The sequence below is a fragment of the Oncorhynchus kisutch genome, linkage group LG23, assembly GCF_002021735.2.
Source record: "Oncorhynchus kisutch isolate 150728-3 linkage group LG23, Okis_V2, whole genome shotgun sequence".
Classification (NCBI taxonomy): Eukaryota; Metazoa; Chordata; class Actinopteri; order Salmoniformes; family Salmonidae; genus Oncorhynchus; species Oncorhynchus kisutch.
The window spans coordinates 24,533,833-24,560,913 of NC_034196.2; the positions used below are offsets into that span (position 1 = coordinate 24,533,833).

At 42.6% G+C, this 27,081-nt stretch overlaps 1 protein-coding gene across 2 annotated transcripts in view; it reads right to left on the minus strand.

Annotated features, from left to right (window-relative positions):
- Nucleotides 1-27,081, minus strand: part of LOC109868451 (voltage-dependent N-type calcium channel subunit alpha-1B) — a 213,980-nt gene that overhangs the window by 58,426 nt on the left and 128,473 nt on the right. For both annotated transcript variants that reach the window (XM_031802801.1, XM_020458027.2), the window contains 10 exons: nucleotides 19,893-19,982; nucleotides 16,931-17,149; nucleotides 16,663-16,775; nucleotides 14,167-14,279; nucleotides 13,696-13,827; nucleotides 6,695-6,767; nucleotides 6,251-6,368; nucleotides 5,860-5,927; nucleotides 5,646-5,752; nucleotides 3,443-3,505 (listed from right to left, as the gene is read on the minus strand). In XM_031802801.1, the coding sequence (XP_031658661.1) occupies nucleotides 3,443-3,505; nucleotides 5,646-5,752; nucleotides 5,860-5,927; nucleotides 6,251-6,368; nucleotides 6,695-6,767; nucleotides 13,696-13,827; nucleotides 14,167-14,279; nucleotides 16,663-16,775; nucleotides 16,931-17,149; nucleotides 19,893-19,982 (1,096 nt within the window). The remainder of the gene's footprint in view (nucleotides 1-3,442; nucleotides 3,506-5,645; nucleotides 5,753-5,859; nucleotides 5,928-6,250; nucleotides 6,369-6,694; nucleotides 6,768-13,695; nucleotides 13,828-14,166; nucleotides 14,280-16,662; nucleotides 16,776-16,930; nucleotides 17,150-19,892; nucleotides 19,983-27,081) is intronic.

The window sequence follows — 27,081 nt, forward strand, 5'->3', positions numbered from 1 at the left end:
TGGGTCTGGATTCAGACAAAGGCTAGGTTTTACATTAACTTCATACCAAGGCTAAAATCTAGTGGATTAGTATGAAGATGGGAGGGAAATACAGATTTCAAGGCAAGTAACCCTTTGTTCTTCCTGCTTTCTGATATGGTATATATTTTTTAAATGTACCCCCTTTTTCTCTCAAATTTCGTGATATCCAAATACGATCCTGTCTCATCGCTGCAACTCTCCAATAGGTTCAGGAGAGGCGAAGGTCGAGTCATGCGTCCTCCGAAACATGACCCGCCATGCCGCACTTCTTAACACCTGCTCGCTTAACCAGGAAGCCAGCCGCACCAATGTGTCAGAGGAAACGCTGTTCAACTGATGACCAAAGACAGCCTGCAGGAGCCCGGCCCGCCACAAGGAGTCGCTAGAGCGCGATGAGCCAAGTAAAGCCCCCCTGGCCAAACCCTCCCCTAACCCGGACAACGCTGGGCCAACTCCCTGTCTTAGGTCAGATAGGATCACCAATTTATTTTAAGAATGTGAAAATGTCAGAATAATAGTTGATAGAATGATTTATTTCAACTTGAATTTCTTTCATCACATTCCCAGTGGGTCAGAAGTTTACATACACTCAATTAGCATTTGGTAGCATTGCCTTTAAATTGTTTAACTTGGGTCAAACGTTTCGGGTAGCCTTCCACAAGCTTCCCACAATAAGTTGGGTGAATTTTGGCCCATTCCTCATGACAGTGTAACTGAGTCAGGTTTGTAGGCCTCCTTGCTCGCGCAAGCTTTTTCAGTTCTGCGCACAAATTTTCCATAGGATTGAGATCGGGGTTTTGTGATGGCCACTCCAATACCTTCACTTTGTTGTCCTTAAGCCCTTTTGCCACAACTTTGGAAGTATGCTTGGGATCATTGTCCATTTGGAAGACCCATTTGTGACCAAGCTTTAACTTCCTGACTGATGTCTTGAGATATTGCTTCGATATATCCACGTAATTTTCCTCCTTCATGATGCCATCTATTTTGTGAAGTGCACCAGTCCCTCCTGCAGCAAAGCACCCCCACAACATGATGCTGCCACCCCCGTGCTTCATGGTTGGGATGTTGTTCTTCGGCTTGCAAGTCTCCCCCCTTTTTCCTCCAAACATAACGATGGTAATTTTTGGCCAAATAGTTATATTTTTGTTTCATCAGACCAGAGGACATTTCTCCAAAAAGTACGATCTTTGTCCGCATGTGCAGTTGCAAACTGTAGTCTGGCTTTTCTATGGTGGTTTTGGAGCAGTGACTTCTTCCTTGCTGAGCGGCCTTTAAGGTTATGTCGATATAGGACTCGTTTTACTGTGGATATAGATACTTTTGTACCTGTTTCCTCCAGCATCTTTACAAGGTCCTTTTGCTGTTATTCTGGGATTGATTTGCACCTTTCGCACCAAAGTACGTTCATCTCTAGGAGACAGAACGTGTCTCCTTCCTGAGCGGTATGACAGCTGCGTGGTCCCATGGTGTTTACACTTGCGTACTATTGTTTGTACAAATGAGCATGGTACCTTCAGGCATTTGGAAATTGCTCCCAAAGGATCAACCAGACTTGTGGAGATCTACAATTTTTTTCTGAGGTCTTGGCTGATTTCTTTTGATTTTCTAATGATGTCAAGCAAAGAAGCACTGAGTTTGAAGGTAGGCCTTGAAATACATCCACAGGTACACCTCCAATTGACTCAAATTATGTCAATTAGCCTATCAGAAGTTTCTAAAGCCATGACATCATTTTCTGAGATTTTCCGAGCTGTTTAAAGGCACAGTCAACTTAGTGTATGTAAACATCTGACCCACTGGAATTGTGATACAGTGAATTAAAAGTGAAATAATCTGTCTGTAAACAATTGCTGGAAAAATTACTTGTGTCATGCACAAGTAGATGTCCTAACCGACTTGCCAAAACTATAGTTTGTTAACAAGAAATTTGTGGAGTGGTTGAAAAACAAGTCTTAATGACTCCAATCTGAGTGTATGTAAACTTCTGACTTCAACTGTATGTATGTATGACTAGTAAAGTTGCATTCTTTGTGTCACCTGTAACTCAAGACTCGACGGGCAGGGGAATAGATAAAACAGACAACAAAAGCAATAGACAGACAGACAAACAAGTATGCAAGGCATAGACAAATAATGTATGCTGTGATTTTGGTATGAGAGAGAGATTACAGTGGACAAGATAGAAACATACACACAGATTAGCAACAACAACACCACAACGTTTAGAAATGAGAGTTGTTACTAATTGGCAAAAATTATTAAGCCAAATTCATGTAATTTCAAAGAGGTCAGAGGTTAAATTAACGTAATGCTATGTTTCACTTTATTTGATTTGTCTAGTATGGCATACTACCCCTTGGCTACTGTACTATAATTCGTTTGGTCCTCACCCAGTGTGTTGAAGAAGTGAAACCCCGGGGTATAAAAAACACAAGCTGTAAAACTGACAAAATGTCTTGGGAATTGACCGTGCTCCAAGGCATTTAATATTTATATAGCAATTATTCACAAAAGCTCAGGTTAAACTATCATCATTTCAGACGTCAACACAGTGGATACGAAAGCTGGTGCTATGCACAATGAAATATTCAGTATTCAGAAACACACACAGACTCAGTCACGCTCACACACATTTACACACATGCATGCATTTACGTACATGCATTTACGAACATGCATTTACACTCACGCACACACACAGTTGCCTTAACTTCAGTAAATAAGACAAGTATTATTATTTGAAATCTCAATCTATAATGAGAGCCACCACTGGGTTCTCCAGTTTCAAGCGTACCTCAACACTCTGGGAAGACTGGAAGGATCACAAGAATGGAGAGAGTGATTTAATAGAGGGATTGGAAGGATAGGTGGAAGAGGAGGGGAAAGAAGAGATGGAGAAGTGGATGGGGCGAGGAAGAGGGGGGAAAGGAGAGGTGGAGAAGTGGATGGGGCGAGGAAGAGGGGGGAAAGGAGAGGAGGAACAAGGTGAAAGGGGAAGCAGGAGGAGGCAGGTATGGGTGAGGAAGAGGGGGGAAAGGAGAGGAGGAACAAGGTGAAAGGGGAAGCAGGAGGAGGCAGGTATGGGTGAGGAAGAGGGGGGAAAGGAGAGGAGGAACAAGGTGAAAGGGGAAGCAGGAGGAGGCAGGTATGGGTGAGGAAGAGGGGGGAAAGGAGAGGAGGAACAAGGTGAAAGGGGAAGCAGGAGGAGGCAGGTATGGGCGAGAAGACGGGGAAAGGAGAGGAGGAACAAGGTGAAAGGGGAAGCAGGAGGAGGCAGGTATGGGCGAGAAGACGGGGAAGGAGAGGAGGAACAAGGTGAAAGGGGAAGCAGGAGGAGGCAGGTATGGGCGAGAAGACGGGGAAGGAGAGGAGAGGGCGTAAAAATATTGTAACATTGTAACAGAGAGCAAAAACTCACGGTGAATGCACGCTGGAGACGGACGAGCTGCGAGAGAGTGCATCTCGATTTTGCTTTACAAAACTGCACATTCAGAACAAAAACAATAAAAACAAAAAGAAAGAAAGGATGAGACACAAACCAAAAGGATGTGGTGGGGAGGGGTGGACTCCATAAAGTGTCTGTCTGCCTGCCTGTCTGTCCACCTGTCCCCTCCACGAACAAGAAGGACTAGTCCAACAGAGCAACAACTACAATAGTGGTTAACACTTCAGCAGTAGGGGTAGTGTACACTATACAGTATAGATAGTTTGTAGTACTGTACTTTGTAGTGCTGTACACCACACACTGTTACATACTGTGGTCAAGTGACTACGAGGGGTGCAAATATTTATTGATACTAAACCCCTTCACTGAAGTGTTACCAAAGACATAAAACTGAAAACTTTCAGAAGAAATAACACTCAAGTCAATGTAATTAAAGAAATGGTATCAAAGTGGATTTGCAAAGTTCAATACACAATGGGTTTACAAAGCCTTTCAAACGTAAGAGTGACGTTTTCAATCAAACAGACAATGGTCTTCGTTTAAAAAACATCATGATTACTTTTGTGAATAAAAGACGATTATGGATTCCCTTAATCAAAAGTAAAAAGCCTTGTAAAACTGCACATTATGCAGATATCTAAAAATGAAACATTTCCTCAAAAATGGCCTGGATCAACATAGCTTTGAAATAGACTGACAAATGAACCTCATTAAGGTTTAATCATTCTATGTTAAAAAGATAAAATTCAGATAAAAACACTGTCACGCCCTGACCTTAGAGAGCCTTTTTTTATTCTCTATTTGGTTAGGTCAGGGTGTGACTTGGGTGGGCAAATCTATGTGTTCTATTTCTTTGTTGGCCGGGTATGATTCCCAATCAGAGGCAGCTGTCTATCGTTGTCTCTGATTGGGGATCATACTTAGGCAGCCTGTTTTCCACCTGAGTTTGTGGGATCTTGTTTTTGTACAGTTACTGTGTAGCCTGCAGAATGGTACGTTCGTGTATCTTTTTTTATATTTTTGGTGTTCATCAAAATAAAGAAAGATGCACGCTTACCACGCTGCGACTTGGTCTCATTCCAACGGACGTAACAAGCACAGATAAAACGGCTATTTATGGCAAATCCATCTTCAAAAGCAATCATCAGGATTGATGCAGTAGGCTACTGTCAATCTAAAATGTGTTTATTCATTATTCATCTTGGTTGAATAAGAACTCAAATAGTGTGTAATTTGGTCATCTGTCCATGAGAGATGAATTCATTTTTTCAAAGATTTGTTTTCTGAAACTAACCACCATTCTGACCTAGACCCATATCCACAAAGCATCTCAAAGTAGGAGTGCTGATCTTGGACCAGGTCCCTCCTATCCATATTATCTTATTCATTATGGTGGTAAAGGCTAAGACTCTGAGGGTCTTTTTCAATACGTGCCCGGGTCATTAGGCTCACAGTCAGGACACAGAGGACATGTCATAAACATCTAATAGATGATGTGTCCCACATGGGCTGAGAATGACATTACCGATGCATTGTCATGTACAAACCAATGACTTATTGACTGTCAAAATGTTTTGTCAATATTCTTTATAGAGTACTGTTGTCAATAGAGCTCATCTTTACCTAGTACATAATGACATCCCTAATGCTGAAAATGACACAATTCAAGAATTAGTCCTAAAGCCAATTCCAGTGGGGAGAGGGCATGGCTGCTTGGTTAGATACAGTAAATAGGTTATAGGAGATTGCTGATGTTGACAATGTTCTGATTGACTCCATCAGACTCTAATGCATGAATCAGTTGTATTGATGATCACGAAATAAGACTGAAAGGCCAATCAGAGAAACTGCTGCTGACTGGAGATCTGTTTCAGATCAATCATCTACTCCTGTCAGAAAGAGAAGGATCATCATCAAAGCACACACACATTGACAGAAACATGCCAGACATGTCAATTGTGTAGTTAGGAGAATGCAAATGGACAGAGGCGATAATCACAACAGAGACACATTGAGAGACAGTGATCAGAGCCAAGACACCAACAGCACATTGACCATGTGCAGAACCAGCTATAACTGATACTTGACAATATAGCGACAGGCTGGTGTCAGAATGGGTGTGGACACAGGAAAGACCACGTTTAGAGAACATGGGGGTGGGGGGTGGGCGACTTACGCAGCGATAGAGATGTTGGCTGCTGACATGGGGCTGACCTCCTTCACCTCCATGGCTTTCTGCAGGGCCAGCTTCTTATTGGCTTCTTCCTCCTGCTTCTCCTCATCCTGGACCAATAAACCATAAGGGATGGGTTACCAGGGGTAATTTTATTCAGAATTGTTCTTTAAAGTTCCCTGGGTAGAATGTGGTTCTTTTGGTTCATCAGACTTACCTTGGTGAGCTCCTGTGCATTGGCGAGGTTGTCGACGGCGATAGCTAAGAAGACATTCAGGAGCGTGTCTGGTTGGAACTAAGCTCAGGAAAAACTTTAACACAATTTTAGTGGATTTCACGGCTGAGCCGTGGTGCATTGCAACCAAGCATGAGCAACAGACCGGATGTGGTGGAAATGTGCGAGGTTGAAATGGACAGAATTCACTGGGGGAACCCTCCTAAGGGGGTCCAGGAGCATGCCCCCCCCCACGGGAATAATTTGTCAAAGTTTGCAGCTCTCATTGCAGCACTTGACATGAGATATTTATATTTAACTATATGAATATTTCATGCAGATGAAATCTCTGATATCCATGCAGTGGCACGACTCGGAGAGTCAGAGAGGATACAGTTTCCAAAGAGTGTGAGGACGATGAAGTAGACCGAGGAGAACATCCCTCGCCGTACGCCCCCCTGGGACTCAATACCATGATACATCACTGCATTCCAATCCTCGCCAGTCAAAATCTGCCGTTGAGATAGAATAGAACATTTAGTTTTTGGGGGATTTGTAGAGTGTATGAAATGAAGAATACAAAATATTTAGTTATAATGTAGGGTCAACATTTCAACAATTAATACTTTAAGTAAAAGTATAACACAGGCTAACAGAAAGATGAGTAATTTGGAGACAGAGACAAAAAGTAGTTAGACCAACAAATTCCACTAATTGCAAATTATCTTAGTTCAAAACACAATTATTTAATCTAGTCCAACATTCCGAAGGATAGAGCTCCAGAGTGAAAAGCCAAATGAGTTGGTTCATTAAATGGAGAGAAGAAGAGACCGAGTACCTGGAAGACGGTGAGAATGGCCGCCGGGAAAGTGTCGAAGTTGGTCGTCGGCGTCTCCTCTTCAAAATTAAACCTTGGAGAAAGAACAATGGACAGATTGAGTCAAATAGAAGACGTTTGGCCTGAGAGAGGACAGGCAGGATGTTCAGAATCAGATACATGGGTTTCCATCTACATGTAGGTTTGAGCGGAGTCCCTTCATGGTGCACTACTTTTGACTAGGGCCCATAGGGCTCTGGTCAATAGTAGCACACTATAAAGGCAACAGGGTGCCATTTGGGATGCAGCCAGAGAATGAGGACATGTAGAAGAGACCTGAACATCAGAGGTAGCTGTGTGTCTGTAGCTGTGACAATATTTATTACACAAAACAAGACAGGTCAAAATCCTCCATTATAGTCAATACAAAGCTCAGCGGAAAAGAGGTTAAAAACAGATACTTTTAAAATGACTAAATAAATAATTATGGGCTGTAAGCAATAAGACATGCCCAAGTATTATCCAGGTCATTTGTATGACCTTACCAATCACACACACACACAGAGAGGAAATGCTGCTCAAGTTGTCAAGAACCCCCACCCCATCTTAAAATGACCTCCTCCATTTTGAGGAACACAAACACACACACAGACACAGAGGAAATGCTGCTCAAGTTGTCAAGAACCCCCACCCCATCTTAAAATGACCTCCTCCATTTTGAGGAACAAACCTGCCAAAACCTGAGTCTGCAGTCTTGAAACTGGAGAAGATGTGAAGAAGTGAGAGAATGAAATAAAGATGCAATGGAGGGATGTACGGTCATCCCACAGAACAAGCACAAACCCCATGTTATAGATACATGTTACCTATGATGATACTTCAATTCTAACACGGTCAAATGCTTACCGTCCCCTGCAACCAACTGATCATTTGTTTTCTACACTTCATACAGTGTTCAGAGAAGATGCACATTTTCATAAGAGCACTTTTTTTCATGCAGTTTTGTCAATTGTTGAACAATATCAATATCCATCAAAACAATGTTGATGGACTTACCTTAGCATTTGCAATAGCAGTTACATAGAGTCCTACACTGAGTATAACAAACATTTGGAACACCTTCCTAATATTGCGTTGCACCCCCCCACTCCCCTTTTGCCCTCAATTCATTGTGGAATGACAAGGTGTCAAAAGTGTTCCACAGGGGTGTTGGCCCATGTTGCCTCCAATGCTTCCCACAGTTGTGTACAGTTGGCTGGATGTCCTCTGGGTGGTGGACCATTCTTTTTGTTATTATATATAATTATTTATTACAAAAAACACAAGGAAGGGGTGACATTAAAGTATTAGAACATGAAGGACAAACAATATAGCATCAAGACACTATCAAACATGTATCAGTCTATCCGCAACAGAGCCATCCTTATGTGTGAGGGTGTGTGTGTGTGCATGATAGTGATATGAAATATATGTCATAATTTCCTTTTTCATGATCAATCCCTCCAAGAACCCCCCACAGTTCCCCAACAGCTGTCCCTCAACCATTCGAGACCTCTCCCACAGACCTCTCCATTCCCCACCCCCACAACCAAGAGAATGAACTAAAGAGAAAAAAGGAAAAGACAGAAGAAAACAGCAAACAACAATGCAAAAACATCTGAAATCATAACAGCAATGCCAACTTTAAATGTTTGTGTGCATGTCTGGCACTATTACATGTATGTGTGTGTTCTTGTATGTGTGTATTTGAATGAGAGTGTGTGTATATGCATGTGTACAAACACCTGCACGGCATCAGCCTCAGGCAAACCAGCATTAGTTGTAAAAACACTGCCACTTAGTGTCATTCAAATGTCCTTTTATTATGTTTCATTTAGACTTTTTCCCCTTTATCTTTTGACCATCAATCTCTCTCACACAGCAACTCCACTCCAACTTGTCTCCAATTCCACATACCAACCCTCAGACCATCCCATCTATCTCTGCTGGGACACCCACTTCGTGTTTCTACACAACACCTATCTTTCAATTATGCTATGATGTTTAATGTACAATTTCAATCTATCTAATCGAATAGAATCTACAGATTGCGTGTTGAAGATAAATACTTTTAGTAAGAGTATTAGTATATTAGTAATTGACTGACCAGGTCTCTCCAGATCTCCTAACAGTACTATTTCTAGGGTCAATTTTAGATCAATGCATTTTCAGCCATTCTTGAACCTGAGACCAGAAACAGGCTACCTGAGGACAATACCAAAATAAATGGTCTATTGATTCTGTATCCTCACAACAAGAATGGTGGACCATTCTTGATACACCAAGCAGTGTTGCAGTTCTTGACATAAACCGGTGCGCCTGGCACCTACTACCATACCCCATTCAAAGGCACTCTTAAGGATCGTACCCTTTTTTTTTTAATGTTCACCGGCAGCGTAGCCTAGTGGTTAGAGCATTGGACTAGTAACCGGAAGGTTGCGAGTTCAAACCCCCGAGCTGACACGGTACAAATCTGTCGTTCTGCCCCTGAACAGGCAGTTAACCCACTGTTCCCAGGCCGTCATTGAAAATAAGAATGTGTTCTTAACTGACTTGCCTGGTTAAATAAAGGTTAAATAAAAAAATAAAATAAAAAAATTACATATCCAAATCGAACTGCCTGTAGTTCAGGACCTGAAGCAAATATATGCATATTCTTGATACTATTTGAAAGGAAACACTTTGAAGTTTGTGGAAATGTGAAATGAATGTAGGAGAATATAACATATTAGATCTGGTAAAAGATAATACAAACAAAAAAACATGCACTTATTTATGTTCCAACATCTTTGAAATGCAAGAGAAAGGCCATACTTTCAGATAGGAGTCTAGGTGTCATTTAGATTTTGGTCACCAGATGGCAGCAGTGTGTGTGCAAAGTTTCAGACTGATCCAGTGAAGAATTACATTACTGCACAATATTTTGTATCAAGTCTGCCAGGAGCTTGCCCAAATGTGCTGAATTGGTCAATTTAAACATGTTCAAGTACATGCTATGGTAAAAAAAATGTCAGGATGTCAGGATCAGGATGGAAGTGATGGGGACGTGTAAGGAGAAGAGCATCAGGATGGAAGTGATGGGGATGTGAGAGGACAAAGTGTGAGCAGAAGTGATGGGGTCGTGTGAGGAGAAGAGCATCAGAGGAAGTGATGGGGATGTGAGAGCACAATGTGTGAGCAGAAGTGATGGGGTAGTGTGAGAAGAAGAGCATCAGAGGAAGTGATGGGGTCGTGTGAGAAGAAGAGCATCAGAGGAAGTGATGGGGTAGTGTGTGGAGAAGAGCATCAGAGGAAGTGATGGGGTCGTGTGAGGAGAAGAGCATCAGAGGAAGTGATGGGGTCGTGTGAGAAGAAGAGCATCAGAGGAAGTGATGGGGTCGTGTGAGGAGAAGAGCTTCAGAGGAAGGAAGGGATGGGGTGGTTGGATGGGGAGGAGGGCACCTAGGGTTACCACAGCAACCAGCTCTATAAACAACTCATGTACCCTGCTTGAGAGCCATTGGTGGTGGTGGTGTGTGTGAGAGAGATATTAAGCATGGGTGTGGTAAATTGTAGATTGTCCACCTGCAGATATGCAGCCTTTTCCCTCGTTCCCTTTCTCTTTCTAGGTTGGCACATTGGTGGCAGTGGTGGCCGCATGCTCTGATGCCACTGTGCAGAACTCCAGTGTTTACTCTGATAATAGGGATTGGATGTTGTTGTTTCGCCCCCCAAGGCATCTACAGAGACGTCATTAAATCAATCCTCAAACAGAGGCTTGTGAGAGGAGGCTCTGATACACTGCGATGGATTCTGCCACCCAACCCCCTCCTCCACCCCCCACCGCCTGAGACAATAGCTCTGCTCAGTGGAGAATGGGAGGTATATGCTCTAGTTAACAACGAGAAGGGAACGCAGGCGTTGGATCCGCTTCCACTAAATTCGAGTTTTGAGAGGTTCCCTGAAACACGTGAGGGATTCAATACAAAGCACACCTATAAAACACCATCTCTATCTAATAGAGTAAGTAATAATCAAATGTTTATATCTAACATGAAAACCACAAAATATCCTATATAACCAATGAGAATGAAGTTAAGACAAAAGGGCCTACCACTGGGAAAAAAATTGGTTGGATCTAAAAAACAAATCCCTTGTTATTTCAGCTTACTTTATCAATGGAATCAAGTTGCATCAACTTGGCAGGTTTCAACAAGTGAATAAAAATGAATACTAAACACAATCCCCCCCAAAAATAATTCCTACTGCATTATCTTTCCATCCTCCCCATTGTTCGTATAACCATTTGGTTTGAGCATTTGATTTCCAAGATGGCGTAGCAGTCAGATGTGTGTTTATCTTTGTCTTATCCCGTGTCCTATCCCGTGTCCTATCCCGTGTAAATAGCAGTTTTTTTCTTATATATTTTAATCTCAATTTCTATCTACTAACTAAATATACTTTCCTGTAACCCACCTCACCCAATGTGGTACAGATCTGTTATCTTTATTCCATTCTCTCCACCACGTCACCGGATTTCTGCCGCTCTGGATCATTACACCGGATCATCGCAGCTAGTTCCTCTGTCCCGAAGCAAGCACCAAGTAGCCTTGAGCTAGCCTCAAGCTAGGCCCATATACCAGCTGATTCTAGGGCTACAATACCTATTTTGCCAACTGGCCTGGACCCTTTACTGTTGACAAGGAACCCCGCCGATCCATCACGACTGGTCTACCGAAGTAATCGCCCGATGTGTTCTCAACATGCTATTCCGTTACGATGTCGCCGAAGAACCACCTGATAGCCCCAACCCGCTAGCTTTTCTGAACACCGTGTCCCTCGCTTGTCTAGCGTAGTAGTGACTACCGAACGGCCCCCTGGCTCACCTATTGCTGTTCATTGGACCCTATGATCACTCGGCTACACAGCTGATGCCCCCTGGACTGTTTCAATAACACGGTACCTCATTTTGTTTATCTGTCGGCTCCAGCCTCGAACTCAGGCCCTATATGTACCTAACTGACCCGCTCTGCCCATTCATCGCCATTTACCCGTTGTCTTAGCTCTCCCGACCAACACCTGTGATTACTTTATGCCTCTCTCTAATGTCGATATGCCTTGTCTACTGCTGTCTCGGCCAGATCTTCTTCAATGTAGAGCCCTCAATCCCGATCAACATGCCTTAGATAGCTATTTTGTCCCACTACACACACATGCGGAGACCTCTCCTGGCTCAACTGGTGCCTCCAGAGACAAAACCTCTCTCATCGTCACTCAATGCCTAGGTTTACCTCCACCGTATTCACATCCTACCATACCCTTGTCTGTACATTATGCCCTGAATCTATTATACCACGCCCAGAAATTTGCTCCTTTAATTCTCTGTTCCCAAAGCACTAGACGCTGAAGCTGGAGAATTATATCTCCCTCACTAACTTTAAGCATCAGCTGTCAGAGCAGCTTACTGATCATTGCACCTGTACATAGCTCATCTGTAAATAGCCCACCCAACTACCTCATCCCCATATTGTTATTTATTTTTGCTCTTTTACACCCCAGTATCTCTACTTGCACCATCTGCACATCTATCATTCCAGTGTTAATGCCAATTTCTAATAATGTCGCCTCTTTGGCCCATTTATTACCGTACCTCCCTAATCTTACTACATTTGCACACACTGTTAATCCCATATGTAACTCTGTTGTTTTTGTCACACTGCTTTGCTTTATCTTGGCACGGTCGCAGTTGTAAATGAGAACTTGTTCTCAACTGGCCTACCTGGTGAAATAAAGGTGAAATAAAAAATATGAGCAATTTATTTGAGCTTTTCACAAATCTCCTGCAGGCAATTAAATCCTGCAGACATTCAAATCCCCGTGGAGCAGGAGACTGCTCTCTCAAACCGTTTACGTTCCCTACCTCCCTGGATTTTAATGAGACATTTGTCTGAGGCTGGCTGATAGGGATGCAACCTCTGCAGTGTATAATCAACTCAATCATTAACTGTCTGAGCTCAAATATAGAAGTCTATTAATGCCTTTTCTCTGTCTCCCATGTCCATTCATAAGGAGTCGGAACATAGGTGATTATAGGAAAATGGATTCAGACTCATCACGATAGGCATGTGGCCCAACAGCTGAGCACCATGTGCATGTCAGTGTGTTTTCACACATATCCATCAGCCTAGACTAACGTGGCAATTATGACAGGACAGCCAGTTTAAAATGAGCATGAGACCATGGCAACCATCTCTCTTTCTCCCTCCAAATAGCCCAGTTGGAGCGCAGCACCCGCCAATGCCGTCATTCTGGAAGACAGGTGAGAATATGACACAGGAGTTTCCCTCAAGAGCTCTAACCTCTTACCTGCTACAATGTTGAGGATATAATGGGAAAGGTAGCTTATTTTGACTCAGTGCGCTGAGGTAAAAATCTAACAACAACATAAACTGTGTAAACCAGACTAAACAATGAGGAAGGTATTTTGGCTGGCCTCCGGTCTAAATGATAAACAGTGTCCCACCAGATGGTGTGTTTGTGGCTGTCGGCAGGCAGAGCTGGGTTAGAGCCAGGCCTTTCATTAACACATCGTAGCACAGATCAGGAGGTTTTACACAGTCCGGTTTTAAAGCTACTGGATCAGGGGTTAGAGACAGAGAGAGAGAGACAGAGAGAGAGACAGAGAGAGACAGAGAGAGGCAGAGAGACACAGAGAGAGAGAGAGAGAGACACAGAGAGAGAGAGAGAGAGAGAGAGAGAGAGAGAGAGAGAGACACAGAGAGAGAGACACAGAGAGAGAGAGAGAGACAGAGAGACAGAGAGAGAGAGAGAGAGAGACAGAGAGACAGAGAGAGAGAGAGAGAGAGAGAAAGAGAGAGAGAGAAAGAGAGAGAGGCGATCAGGTAGGTAGGTAGGTGTGGTGTGTAGGATCAGAGAGGAGACAGGGGTGAAAAGTTAGGGGTCAAGGGTCAGGTTCCATGGAGGAGTGTGTAGGGAATACTCACTGTCCTCCGAAGAGCTGCATGCCCAGCAGGGCAAAGACAACGATGAAGAGGAAGAGGAGGAAGAGCAAGCTGATAATGGACTTCATTGAGTTGAGAAGAGACACTACCAGGTTCCTCAGGGAGTTCCAGTACCTGGGAAAAGCAGAGAGAAGAGAAAGGAGGAAGAGAGAGAGAAAGAGATGGGGATAGTGGTGAATGGACAAGGAGAATATAGGGAGGAAAGGATGGTGGGAGGGTTGATTGTGGTACTACCGGTAAATAGATCCACATTTTCCATTTTTGTTGTGAATCACATGACTATTGACTAATCTAGTGAGTATAAAATGATTGCAATCTAACTTTAATAGGATTATAGACTGACAGAGTGGGACAATGCTAAACATTGCTCTGAGGAAAAATGATTAATATTGTCAACACATTTGATTCTGAATGTATGTTGATATCTTGTATGAGAAATGTGTGTTCACTCACTTGGTAAATTTGAATAACCTGAGCAGACGAAGAGCCCTCAGCACACTAATGCCATAGGATGCCCCTGGTTTGATCATAGACCACACCACCTCAAGTATACTCCCTATTATCACCTGTGGAGAAGAGGACAGGAGAAAAGGCGAAAGAGCTACTGTAACAAAGTAGCTACTACTTGCTACTCAGCAGCTAATCACTGTCACCGATGACACACTACCAGTCAAAAGTTTGGACACACCTACTCATTCAATGGTTTTTCTTAATTTGACTATTTTCTACATTGTAGAATAATTGCGAAGACATCAAAACCATGAAATAACACATGGAATCATGCAGTAAAAATTGATAAACAAATCAAAATATATTTTATATTTGAGATTCTTCAAAGTGGCCACCGTTTGCCTTGGTGCCAGCTTTGCAGACTATTGGCATTCTCTCAACCAGCTTCATGAGGTAGTCACCTGGAATGCATTTCAATTAACAGTTGTGCTTTGTTAAAAGTTAATTTGTGGAATTTATTTCCATCTTTCCATCTCCATCTTTCCATCAGTTGTGTCAGTTATTCTACTATGTGGAAAATAGTAAAACAACTAAGAAAAACCCTGGAATGAGTAGGTGTGTCCAAACGTTTGACTGGTACTGTATACATACACACACTCCTTTCAGAAAGTTTTCAGACCCCTCAACTTTTTTCACATTTGGGTAAGTTACAGCCTTATTCTAAAATGTTAAAGATGACTTTTTCCCCCTATCAATCTACATACAATACCCCATAAAGACTAAGCAAAAACAATATTGAATACATTTTTTGCTAATTTATTAAACATTTCAAACGGAAATATCACTTTTACATAAGTACTCAGACCCTTTACTCAGTACTTTGTTGAAGCACCTTTGGCAGTGATTACAGCCTCGAGGCTTCTTGGGTATGACGCTACAAGCTTGGCACACCAGTATTTGGGGATTATCTCCTATTCTTCCCTGCAGATCCTCTCAAGCTTTGTCAGGTTGGATGGGGAGTGTCGCTGCACAGCTATTTTCAGGTCTCACCAGAGATGTTCGATTGAGTTCAAGTCTGGGATCTGCCTGGGCAACTCAAAGACATTTAGAGACTTGTCCCGAAGCCACTCCTGTGTTGTCTCTGCTGTGTGCTTAAGGCTGTTGTCCGGTTGGAAGGTAAACCTTCGCCCCAGTCTGAGGTCCTGAGCAATGTGGAGCAGGTTTTCATCAAGGAGCTCTCTGAACTTTGCTCCGTTCATCTTTGCTTCGATCCTGACTAGTCTCCCAGTCCCTGCTGCTGAAAAACATCCACACAGCATGCTGCTGCCACCACCATGCTTCACCATAGGGATTGTGCCAGGTTCCCTTCAGAAGTGATGCTTGGCATTCAGGCCAAAGAGTTCAATCTTGGTTTCATCAGAGAGAGTCTTTAGGTGAGAGTCTTTAGGTGCCTTTTGGCAAACTCCAAGCGGGCTGTCATATGCCTTTTACAGAGTAGTGGCTTCCGTCTGGCTACTCTACCATAAAGACCTGATTGGTGGAGTGCTGCAGAGATGGTAGTCCTTCTGGAAGGTCCTCCTATCTCCACAGAGGAACTCTGAAGCTCTGTCAGAGTGACCATCGGGTCCTTGGTCACCTCCCTGACCAAGGCCCTTCTCCCCCGATTGCTCAGTTTGGCCGGGACTTACAAACGTCTTCCATTTAAGAATGATGGAGGCCACTGTGTTCTTGGGGACCTTTAATATTGCAGAAATGTTTTGGTACCGTTCCGCAGATCTGTGCCTCGACACAATCCTGTCTCGGAGCTCTACGGACAATTCCTTCGACCTCATGGCTTGGTTTTTTGATCAACATTATACAGATAGGTGTGTGCCTTTCCAAATCATGTACAATCAATTGAATTTACCAAAGGTGGACTCCAATCAAGTTGTAGAACCATCAAGGATAATCCATGGAAACAGGATGCACCTGAGCTCAATTTCGAGTCTCATAGCAAAGGGTCTGAATACTTATGTCAATAAGTTATGTTTTTTGTTTTTAATACATTTGCAATAAAAATTAAGAACCTGTTTTTAATGGGGTATTATGGGGTATTGTGTGTAGATTGCTGAGGATTTGTATTTATTTCATCAATTTTAGCATAAGGCTGTAACGTAACAAAATGTGGTAAAAGTCAAGGGGTCTAAATACTTTTTAGCAGACGCTTTGATCCCAAGCAACTTACAGTCATGAGTGCATTCATTTTATGTATGGGTGGTCCGGAGAATCAAACTCACTATCCTGGCATTACAAGCACCATGCTCTACCAACTGAGCTACAGAGGACCAATCAATTCAATCAATTGATTCAATTCAACATTTAACATCAAACAATTCAACATTTAATTATCATATAAAAAATGTATCCAGTTGCCATGTAAGTCAAATTAAGTAAGCATCTGTATCTGAGACAGATGAATTAGCTCTTAAAGGTATTGCACAGGCATTTAGGGTGACTTACACTAAAGTCGAAGCAGTTGAAAGAGGAATGGAAGTAGTTCCTGGCTCCCAGGCCATACATCTTCAGGCTCATCTCAGAGAGGAACAGACCCAGGAACACAAACTCTGCCAGGTCTGGGGTTCCAGGGGGATGGAGAACCATCAATGACTAAATGCATCAGCTACTAATAATCATCCATTTGATTGTGAATGTGTGTGTATTTGTGCATGTGTGTGTAGGCATCTGTGTGTGTGCACGTGCCTGTTGTGCATACACGTGTGTGACTTACAGAGGGCAGTGGTGAGCCACTCAGGCTGGTCGTAGTGGACGATGGCCACACACAGTGTGTTGAGGCCCACCAGACATAGTACTATCCAGTAGAAGCTCTGGGCTTTGACCATGCGACGGATGAAGAAACGCATTCTCCTCTCCTTGCGGCGGAAGTAGGACGAGCTCTCCAGCTTACTGCTCTTCACGCTGGCCCGGCCAAACGGAGAGCCTGGGGGGGCTAGGGAAAGTAGGGAAGTCAGCTCAGAAAGGTGTATCATGCCATACATCACGTCACATTCCCTAAAGGGATTTACTGTTCATCATTATCAAGTCATCATAAGTCTAGGGTGATTTGAACATTATATTACATGTTCTAATAGTTTACAAAGAAAACTATTGGCATCCAGCATTACAGTGCCTTACGAAAGTATTCGGCCCCCTTGAACTTTGCGACTTTTTGCCACATTTCAGGCTTCAAACAAAGATATAAAACTGTATTTTTTTGTGAAGAATCAACAACAAGTGGGACACAATCATGAAGTGGAACGACATTTATTGGATATTTCAAACTTTTTTAACAAATCAAAAACTGAAAAATTGGGCGTACAAAATTATTCAGCCCCCTTAAGTTAATACTTTGTAGCGCCACCTTTTGCTGCGATTACAGCTGTAAGTCGCTTGGAGTATGTCTCTATCAGTTTTGCACATCGAGAGACTGACATTTTTTCCCATTCCTCCTTGCAAAACAGCTCGAGCTCAGTGAGGTTGGATGGAGAGCATTTGTGAACAGCAGTTTTCAGTTCTTTCCATAGATTCTCGATTGGATTCAGGTCTGGACTTTGACTTGGCCATTCTAACACCTGGATATGTTTATTTTTGAACCATTCCATTGTAGATTTTGCTTTATGTTTTGGATCATTGTCTTGTTGGAAGACAAATCTCCGTCCCAGTCTCAGGTCTTTTGCAGACTCCATCAGGTTTTCTTCCAGAATGGTCCTGTATTTGGCTCCATCCATCTTCCCATCAATTTTAACCATCTTCCCTGTCCCTGCTGAGGAAAAGCAGGCCCAAACCATGATGCTGCCACCACCATGTTTGACAGTGGGGATGTTGTGTTCAGGGTGATGAGCTGTGTTGCTTTTACGCCAAACATAACGTTTTGCATTGTTGCCAAAAAGTTCAATTTTGGTTTCATCTGACCAGAGCACCTTCTTCTACATGTTTGGTGTGTCTCCCAGGTGGCTTGTGGCAAACTTTAAAGAACACTTTTTATGGATATCTTTAAGAAATGGCTTTCTTTTTGCCACTCTTCCATAAAGGCCAGATTTGTGCAATATACGACTGATTGTTGTCCTATGGACAGAGTCTCCCACCTCAGCTGTAGATCTCTGCAGTTCATCCAGAGTGATCATGGGCCTCTTGGCTGCATCTCTGATCAGTCTTCTCCTTGTATGAGCTGAAAGTTTAGAGGGACGGCCAGGTCTTGGTAGATTTGCAGTGGTCTGATACTCCTTCCATTTCAATATTATCGCTTGCACAGTGCTCCTTGGGATGTTTAAAGTTTGGGAAATCTTTTTGTATCCAAATCCGGCTTTAAACTTCTTCACAACAGTATATCGGACCTGCCTGGTGTGTTCCTTGTTCTTCATGATGCTCTCTGCGCTTTTAACGGACCTCTGAGACTATCACAGTGCAGGTGCATTTATACGGAGACTTGATTACACACAGGTGGATTGTATTTATCATCATTAGTCATTTAGGTCAACATTGGATCATTCAGAGATCCTCACTGAACTTCTGGAGAGAGTTTGCTGCACTGAAAGTAAAGGGGCTGAATAATTTTGCACGCCCAATTTTTCAGTTTTTGAATTGTTAAAAAAGTTTGAAATATCCAATAAATGTCGTTCCACTTCATGATTGTGTCCCACTTGTTGTTGATTCTTCACAAAAAAATACAGTTTTATATCTTTGTTTGAAGCCTGAAATGTGGCAAAAGGTCGCAAAGTTCAAGGGTGCCGAATACTTTCGCAAGGCACTGTAAGTCTGTATTTCTGAATCTGAGGGGGAACAGTATAAGAGTATTGAGGCTACTTCAGGCTGTAATCAACCGCACTAGAAGCTCCATATTTAGACTCTCGCGCTACATTCCACCTGAATAAATCCAAGCTTCTTTGCTAATTGAAAGACCTTCACGACTAAGACTAAAATGGATAAGACGCAAATGACTAAGGCAAAAATGTATCCTCAATTCTCACTTTCCACTCTGAAAATGTGCAATTTTTTGCATTAAAAGGTTATGTAATCTGCCTCAATGAGAGTGAAATTGGATCTTTAGTCTAGAACAGGAAAAATGTAGATATAAGATTTGACTGTGTAAAGGCTGTATCCCCATGACATTCATTTAGATGTAAAACAGCCACTGGAGGTTATCATGTGAGGAATCCAGCTGGTGCTTTTAATGTGAATGCACTAAATCATTTCAATTATCATGGTTATGAGGATTTCCCCCAAAGACAAGCAATTACAGATTTTTTTGTGAAGCAAACTGAATTTCATTAATATTAAAACTCTAATTCCATTATCCTGGAGTTATAGTTATAGTTTGTTTATAATAAGACAATTAAATGAACCTAACCTCTGGGTGACTGTGTAAAGCCTGCATCCCCATGACACTTTTACTTTTAGGTATGTGTGTATTATGTGTATTATGTGTATTGTTGTGAATTGTTAGATATTACGGCACTGTTGGAGCTAGAAACACAAGCATTTCACTACACCCGCTAAACATGCGTATGTGACCAATACAATTTGATTTGATACAAAGAATCAGTAAAACAAGCAGAACCTCTGACTATGATACTGTGAGTAGAGTTTCCTTGTACAACAAGTGTTGTTATTTGTGTTTACATACCAGAGACAACAGTTAAGTACATCGAGGCATTAAAAAGATGAATGAGAATAGGAAAACGGTTGAGTCTTACCAACAGAGGACATGTCAGTGAAGTGATCCTCTCCCTCCTCAGCACCAATCAGGTCATTCTTACTCTTCTTTACCTTGCCTCGTTTCAACACTGCACACACACAGCACAGAAGAGAGGCAGGAGTAAGGATATGTACACACACATGGACATTTACATACACACATATGCATGTGCTGCCAAGCGCACGCATGCACGCACGCACACACCCACCATACCCCTCCCCCATATGTGTGGGCTAATTGGATGCAATGAATAGTGGGCATCAATCAAATGCTTCATTCACCGATTCTAGCTTCCGCTTCAAGTCAGCCTTGAAATGAAAAACTGCGGTGCATGAATGTGATCGTCACATGACCATCAATGTCACAAAAGCTCTTACAACCCTTCTAGAATCTAGAGTACCTCTTCAATGCTCTGCTCAGAGGCAAAATGAGCTCTGCTTATGTTCTCTATGAATGAGGATCGGAGCAACATCTTAATTCTCTGGAGAGTTATGAGTAAATGGTGAAATAGCGAGAACGATAAGGTGTTTAATAGAACGACAGAGAGATTGACAACGCTCCAGCATTTGGATCTTTACCTATAAATCTGTTCTTTCATTTCTCTCCATCCCTTCCAGCAACTGTATCTTTGCTCGGTCAGCAATGTTTGGCATTTGCACAATGCAGTCACCTGCACTCCATGCAGCAAGTAGTCTAGTGGTTAGAGCAGAGTTCCTGTGACCGAACGATTGCTAGTTCAACTCTCGAAGCTGACAAGGAGAGTCTGTCGATGTGCCCTTGAGGAAGGCACATAACCCCAAAGTGCAAAGTCACTTGATAAGATGGATGTCCTCCAATTGCGGATTTGCTATCAACGTGACGCTCGTAACTACAATTTCCTCTGTTTTACTGAAAAATGTCATTTGTACAAGATAATCATCGAGGGGACAGGACATCGGATTCAGGGACAACCAGAGGGAGACGGATATGTCTCTTCATCAACAAACTGGTGTTCTGACTCTAGCGATAGTCTCAACCTATTGTTCACCCGTCTTGGAATACCTGATTGTCATGTGCCAACCCTTCTACCTCCCGAGAGAGTTTTCATCTGTTATCGTAACTGCTGTATACATTCCACCTCAGGAAAACAACAAAAAGCTGGCACTTGACAAACTGTACAAGGCTATAAACCTGCAGGAAACCATGCACCCAAAGCTTGCTTTTCTTGATGCAAATAATATTAATTCCGCATCACTAAAACAAGTGATGCCCAACTTCTAACAACAATTCTCCTTTGCCACTCGGGGTAATAAAGTCCTGGACCACTTTTACTCACAAGCAAGCACACAAGGCCCTCCCTCGTCCCCCTTCGGCAAATCTGATAACGACTCTATACTCCTGCTCCCCCCTTTTCAGACAAAAGCTCAAAATAGGAGGTAAACGGGACGCACTCCATTGAAAAAGGATTGTTCGAATAGATGGCAATGCTACAGGACTGCTTTGCTAGCGCTGACAGGAACATGTTCCGGGACTCCACCGATAGCATTGTCGATCTAACCACCCTCGTCACCGGCTTCATCATGAAATGCATTGCCAACATCGGCCCCACAGTGAAGGTCAGATGCTTCTCCAATCAAAAGTCCTGGATTCCCTGCGAAGTGTGTCAATGATGGCGGATTGACTGACTTCCAAATACTTAGTATACGTTTTTCAAGATGAGTGATGAGAAAAGAATTGTCCAGGCCATTGAGTATCTCACTACAGCCCCATATGCCATGTCTTGAAATATGCAGAGAGACAGATTAAATGTAAGTTTACATTGTAATCATTCTGACAGCCAACTTTTTAGGTCTGCCCACAACTTCTGGACTATATAGCATTCCCAGAAAGCATGGATTATTGAGGTATTATTAGTTGTACACTTGAGACATGACTCTGCCATTGTGCTGTAGAATTTGTGAATATTGTCCTTGTATGATATACAGAACCAGCCTGGAGGTTTGGACACGCCTACTCATTCAAGGGTTTTTCTTTATTTTTACTATTTTCTACATTGTAGAACAATAGTGAAGACATCAAAACAATGAAATAACACATGGATTCATGTAGTAACCAAAAAATACATTTTATATTGAGATTATTCAAAGTAGCCACCCTTTGCCTTGATGCCAGCTTTGAACACTCTTGGCATTCTCTCAACCAGCTTCATGATTGAAAAACGTATACTAAGTACCTGGAACTAATTTCAATTAACAGGTGTGCAAAGTTAAAAGTTAATTTGTGGAATTCCTGTCCTTCTTAATGCGTTTCAGACAATCAGTTGTGCTGTGACAAGGTAGGGGTGGTATACAGAAGATAGCCCTATTTAGTAAAAGACCATGTCCATATTATGGCAAGAACAGCTCAAATAAGCAAAGAGAAATGACAGTCCATCATTACTTTAAGACATGAAGGTCAGTCGATGCGGAAAACTAAAATAACTTTTAAAGTTTCTTCAAATCAAATCAAAATGCATTGGTCACATACAAGCGATTAGCAGATGTTATTGCCGGTGTAGCAAAATGCTTGTGCTTCTAGCTCCGACAGAGCAGTAATTACTAACAAGTAATATCTAAGAAATTACACAACATATACCCAATACACACAAATCTAAGTAGGAATGAATTAAGACTACATTGACGATCGATGTCCGAGCGAACGGACTACGATACAGTAGAATAGTATAGAAAACAGTATATACAGTTGAAGTCGGAAGTTTACATACACTTAGGTTGGAGTCATTAAAACTCGTTTTTCATCCACTCCACAAGTTTCTTGTTAACAAACTATAGTTTTGGCAAGTCAGTTAGGACATCTACTTTGTGCATAACTCACTGTATCACAATGGAGGTGTACCTGTGGATGTATTTCAAGGCCTACCTTCAAACACAGTGCCTCTTTGCTTGACATCATGGGAAAATCAAAAGAAATCAGCCAAGACCTCAGAAAAAAAATTTGTAGACCTCCACAAGTCTGGTTCATCCTTGGGAGCAATTTCCAAACTCCTGAAGAAACCGCGTTCATCTATACAAACAATAGTACGCAAGTATAAACACCATGGGACCACACAGCCATCATACTGCTCAGGAAGGAGACGCGTTCTGTCTTCTAGAGATGAGCATACTTTGGTGAGAAAAGTGCAGAACAGCAGCAAAGGTCCTTGTGAAAATGCTGGAGGAAACCGGTACAAAAGTATCTATACCCACGGTAAAACGAGTCCTATATCGACATAACCTGAAAGGCCGCTCAGCAAGGAAGAAGCCACGGCTCCAAAACCACCATAAAAAAGCCAGACTACTGTTTGCAACTGCACATGCAGACAAAGATCGTACTTTTTGGAGAAATGTCCTCTGGTCTGATGAAACAAAAATATAACTGTTTGGCCATAATGACCATCATTATGATTGAAGGAAAAAGGGGGAGGCTTGCAAGCTGAAGAACACCATCCCAACCGTGAAGCACGGGGGTGGCAGCATCATGTTGTGGGGGTGCTTTGCTGCAGGAGGGACTGGTGCACTTCACAAAATAGATCAAATCATGAGGATGGAAAATTATGTGGATATATTGAAGCAACATCTCAAGACATCAGTCAGGAAGTTAAAGCTTGGTCACAAATGGGTATTCAAAATGGACAATGACCCCAAGCATACTGCCAAAGTTGGACAACAAAGTCAAGGTATTGGAATGGCCATCACAAATACCTGACCTCAATCCTATAGAGAATTTGTGGTCAGAACTGAAAAAGCGTGTGCAAGTAAGGATGCCCACAAACCTGACTCAGTTACACCAGCTCTGTCAGGAGGAATGGGCCAAAATTCACCCACCATGTTGTGGGAAGCTTGTGGAAGGCTACCCAAAATGGTTGACTCAAGTTAAACAATTTAAAAGCAATGCTACCAAATACTAATTGAGTATGTAAACTTCTGACCCATGGGGAATGTGATGAAAGAAATAACAGCTGATTATTGTGACATTTCACATTCTTAAAATAAAGTGTGATCCTAACTGACCTAAGACAGGGAATTTAAATGTATTTGGCTAAGGTGTATGCAAACTTCCGACATCAACTGTACATATCATACATACATATCATAGATGAGTAATGCCAGATATGTAAACATTATTAAGTGACTAAGATACCATATAATCGTATAAATACAGTATAGATGAGATGAGTGATGTGTGATACGTAAACATTACTAAAATGACTAGTGTTCCATTCCTTAAAGTAGCCAGTGATTTCTAGTCTGTATCTATAGGCAGCAGCCTCTAATATGCTAGTGATGGCTGTTTAACTAGTTGGATATAGGGGGCGCTCTTTTAATTTTTGGATGAAAAACGTTCCCGTTTTAAACAAGATATTTTGTCACGGAAAGATGCTCGACTATGCATATAATTGACAGCTTGGGAAAGAAAACACTCTGACGTTTCCAAAACTGCAAAGATATTGTCTGTGAGTGCCACAGAACTGATGTTACAGGCGAAACCCAGATAAAAATCCAATCAGGAAGTGCCGCATTTTTTAAAACCGCCTCATGCCAATGACTCCTTATATGGCTGTGAAGGAGCTAGGAGTCAGCTTACGTTTTCCCCAAGGTGTCTCGTCAGCATTGTGACGTCTTTTTAGGCATTTCCATTGGAGAATGGCTGTAAGAGACCATATAGGGCGAGTGGTCACATGGTGTCTCCCGGGGGAAAACCTTGCGTAAAATACTGAGGTAGCCATTTTTCCAATCGTTTCTTATGAGAAAACAACTGCCTCGACGGATATATTAATGAATACATATGTTAAAAACACCTTGAGGATGGATCCTAAACAACGTTTGCCGTGTTTCTGTCGATATTATGGAGCAAATTTTGAAAAGAGTTTGGCGTTATAGTATTTTCCGGTCGATTTCTCAGCCAAGCATGATGAAGAAACGGGAGCTATTTCGCCTACAAAAATAATATTTTTGGGAAAAAGGAACATTTGCTATCTAACTGGGAGTCTCCTGAGTGAAAGCATCTGAAGTTCTTCAAAGGTAAATGATTTAATTTGGTTGCTTTTCTTATTTTTGTGAAAATGTTGCCTGCTGCCAGCAGAGCTAGCATAGCATTATGCCATGATAAACTTACACAAATGCTTGTCTAGCGTTGGCTGTAACGCATATTTTGAAAATCTGAGATGACAGTGTTGTTAACAAAAGGCTAAGCTTGTGTTTGAATATATTTATTTCATTTCATTTGCGATTTTCATGAATAGGAAAAGGTGCGTTATGGTAATGCGCTTGAGGCTATGATTACGCTCCCGGATACGGGATTGCTCGTCGCTAGAGGTTAACAGTCTGATGGCCTTGAGATAGAAGCTGTTTTTCAGTCTCTCGGTCCCAGCTTTGATGCACCTGTACTGACCTCACCTTCTGGATGATAACGGGATAAACAAGCAGTGGCTCGGGAGGTTGATGTCTTTTGTTTTTTGGCCTTCCTGTGACATCGGGTGCTATTGGTGTCCTGGAGGGTGGGTAGTTTGCCCCCGGTAATGCGTTGGGCAGACCGCACCACCCTCTGGAAAGCCTTATGGTTGCGGGTGGTGCAGTTGCCGTACCAGGCGGTGATACAGCCCGACAGGATGCTTTCAATTGTTCATCTGTAAAAATGTGTGAGGGCTTTAGGTGACAAGCCAAATTTCTTTAGCCTCCTGAGGTTGAAGAGGCTCTTTTGCACCTTCTTCATCACATTGTCTGTGTGGGAGTTCCATTTCAGTTTGTCAGTGATGTGTACACCAAGGAACTTGAAACTTTCCACCTTCTCCACTGTGGTCCCATTGATGTAGACAGGGGGGTGCACCCTCTACTGTTTCCTTACCTCCATGATCATCTCCTTCGTTTTGTTGACCTTGAGTGAGATTGTTTTCCAGGCACCACACTCCCAGAGCCCTCACCTCCTCCCTGTAGGCTGTCTCGTCATCTTTGGTAATCAAGCCTACTACTGTTGTCTCATCTGCAAACTTAATGATTGAGTTGGAGGCGTTCATGGCCATGCAGTCATGGGTGAACAGGGAGTACAGGAGGGGGCTGAGCACGTACCCTTGTGGTGCCCTAGTGTTGAGGATCAGCGGAGTGGAGGTGATGTTTCCTACCTTCACCACCTGGGGGGCGGCCCGTCAGGATGTCCAGGACCTCTTGTCCAGATGGGAGAGGACAGTGTGCAGAGTGATGGCAATTGCATCGTCTGTGGATCTATTGGCCGGTAAGCAATTGAAGTCGGTTTAGGGTGGTAGGCAAGGTAGAGGTGATATGAACCTTGACTAGTCTCTCAAAGCACTTCATGGTACCAGAGGTGAGTGCTACGGGGCGATATTCATTAACTTCAGTTACCTTTGCCTTCTTGGATACAGGAACAATGGTGGCCATCTTGAAGCATGTAGGGACAGCAGGCTGGGATAGGGAGAGATTGAATATGCCCGTAAACTCACCAGCCAGCTGGTCTGCGCATGCTCTGAGGACGCGGCTTCTGATGCAGTCAAAGCCGGCAGCCTTGCGAGGGTTAACATGTTTAAATGTTTTACTCACGTCGGCCACAGAGAAGGAGAGCCCACAGTCCTTGGCAGCAGGCCGCGTCGGTGGTAGTGTTATTCTCAAAGGATGCGAAGAATGTGTTTTGCCTGTCCGGAAGCAAGACATCGGTCTCGGCAACTTGTCTGGTTTTCCTTTTGTAGTCCGTTTTTGTCTGTAGTCCCTGCCACATACGTCTCGTGTCTGAGCCGTTGAATTGAGACCCCACTTTCTCTCTATACTGACATTTATCTTGTTTGATTGCCTTGCGGGGTGAATAACTACATTGCTTATATTCTGCCATATTACCAGTCGCCTTGCCATCGTTAAATGCGATGGTTCGTTTCAGTTTCGCGCGAATGCTACCATCTATTCACAGTTTCTGGTTAGGGTAGGTTTTAATAGACACAGTGGGTACTACATTTCCTACACACTTCCTTATGAACTCAGTCACCGTATATGTCTAAATTATTTTTGCATTATTTTCTCAAGGATAAGTGGTTTCCAGTTTGCATAATGTCCAGTGAAGTTTGTTGAGGGACAATGACACAAAACACACCTTCAGCCTGTGTAAGGGCTATTTGACCAAGAAGGAGAGTAATGGAGTGCTGCATCAGATGACCTGGTCTCCAAAAT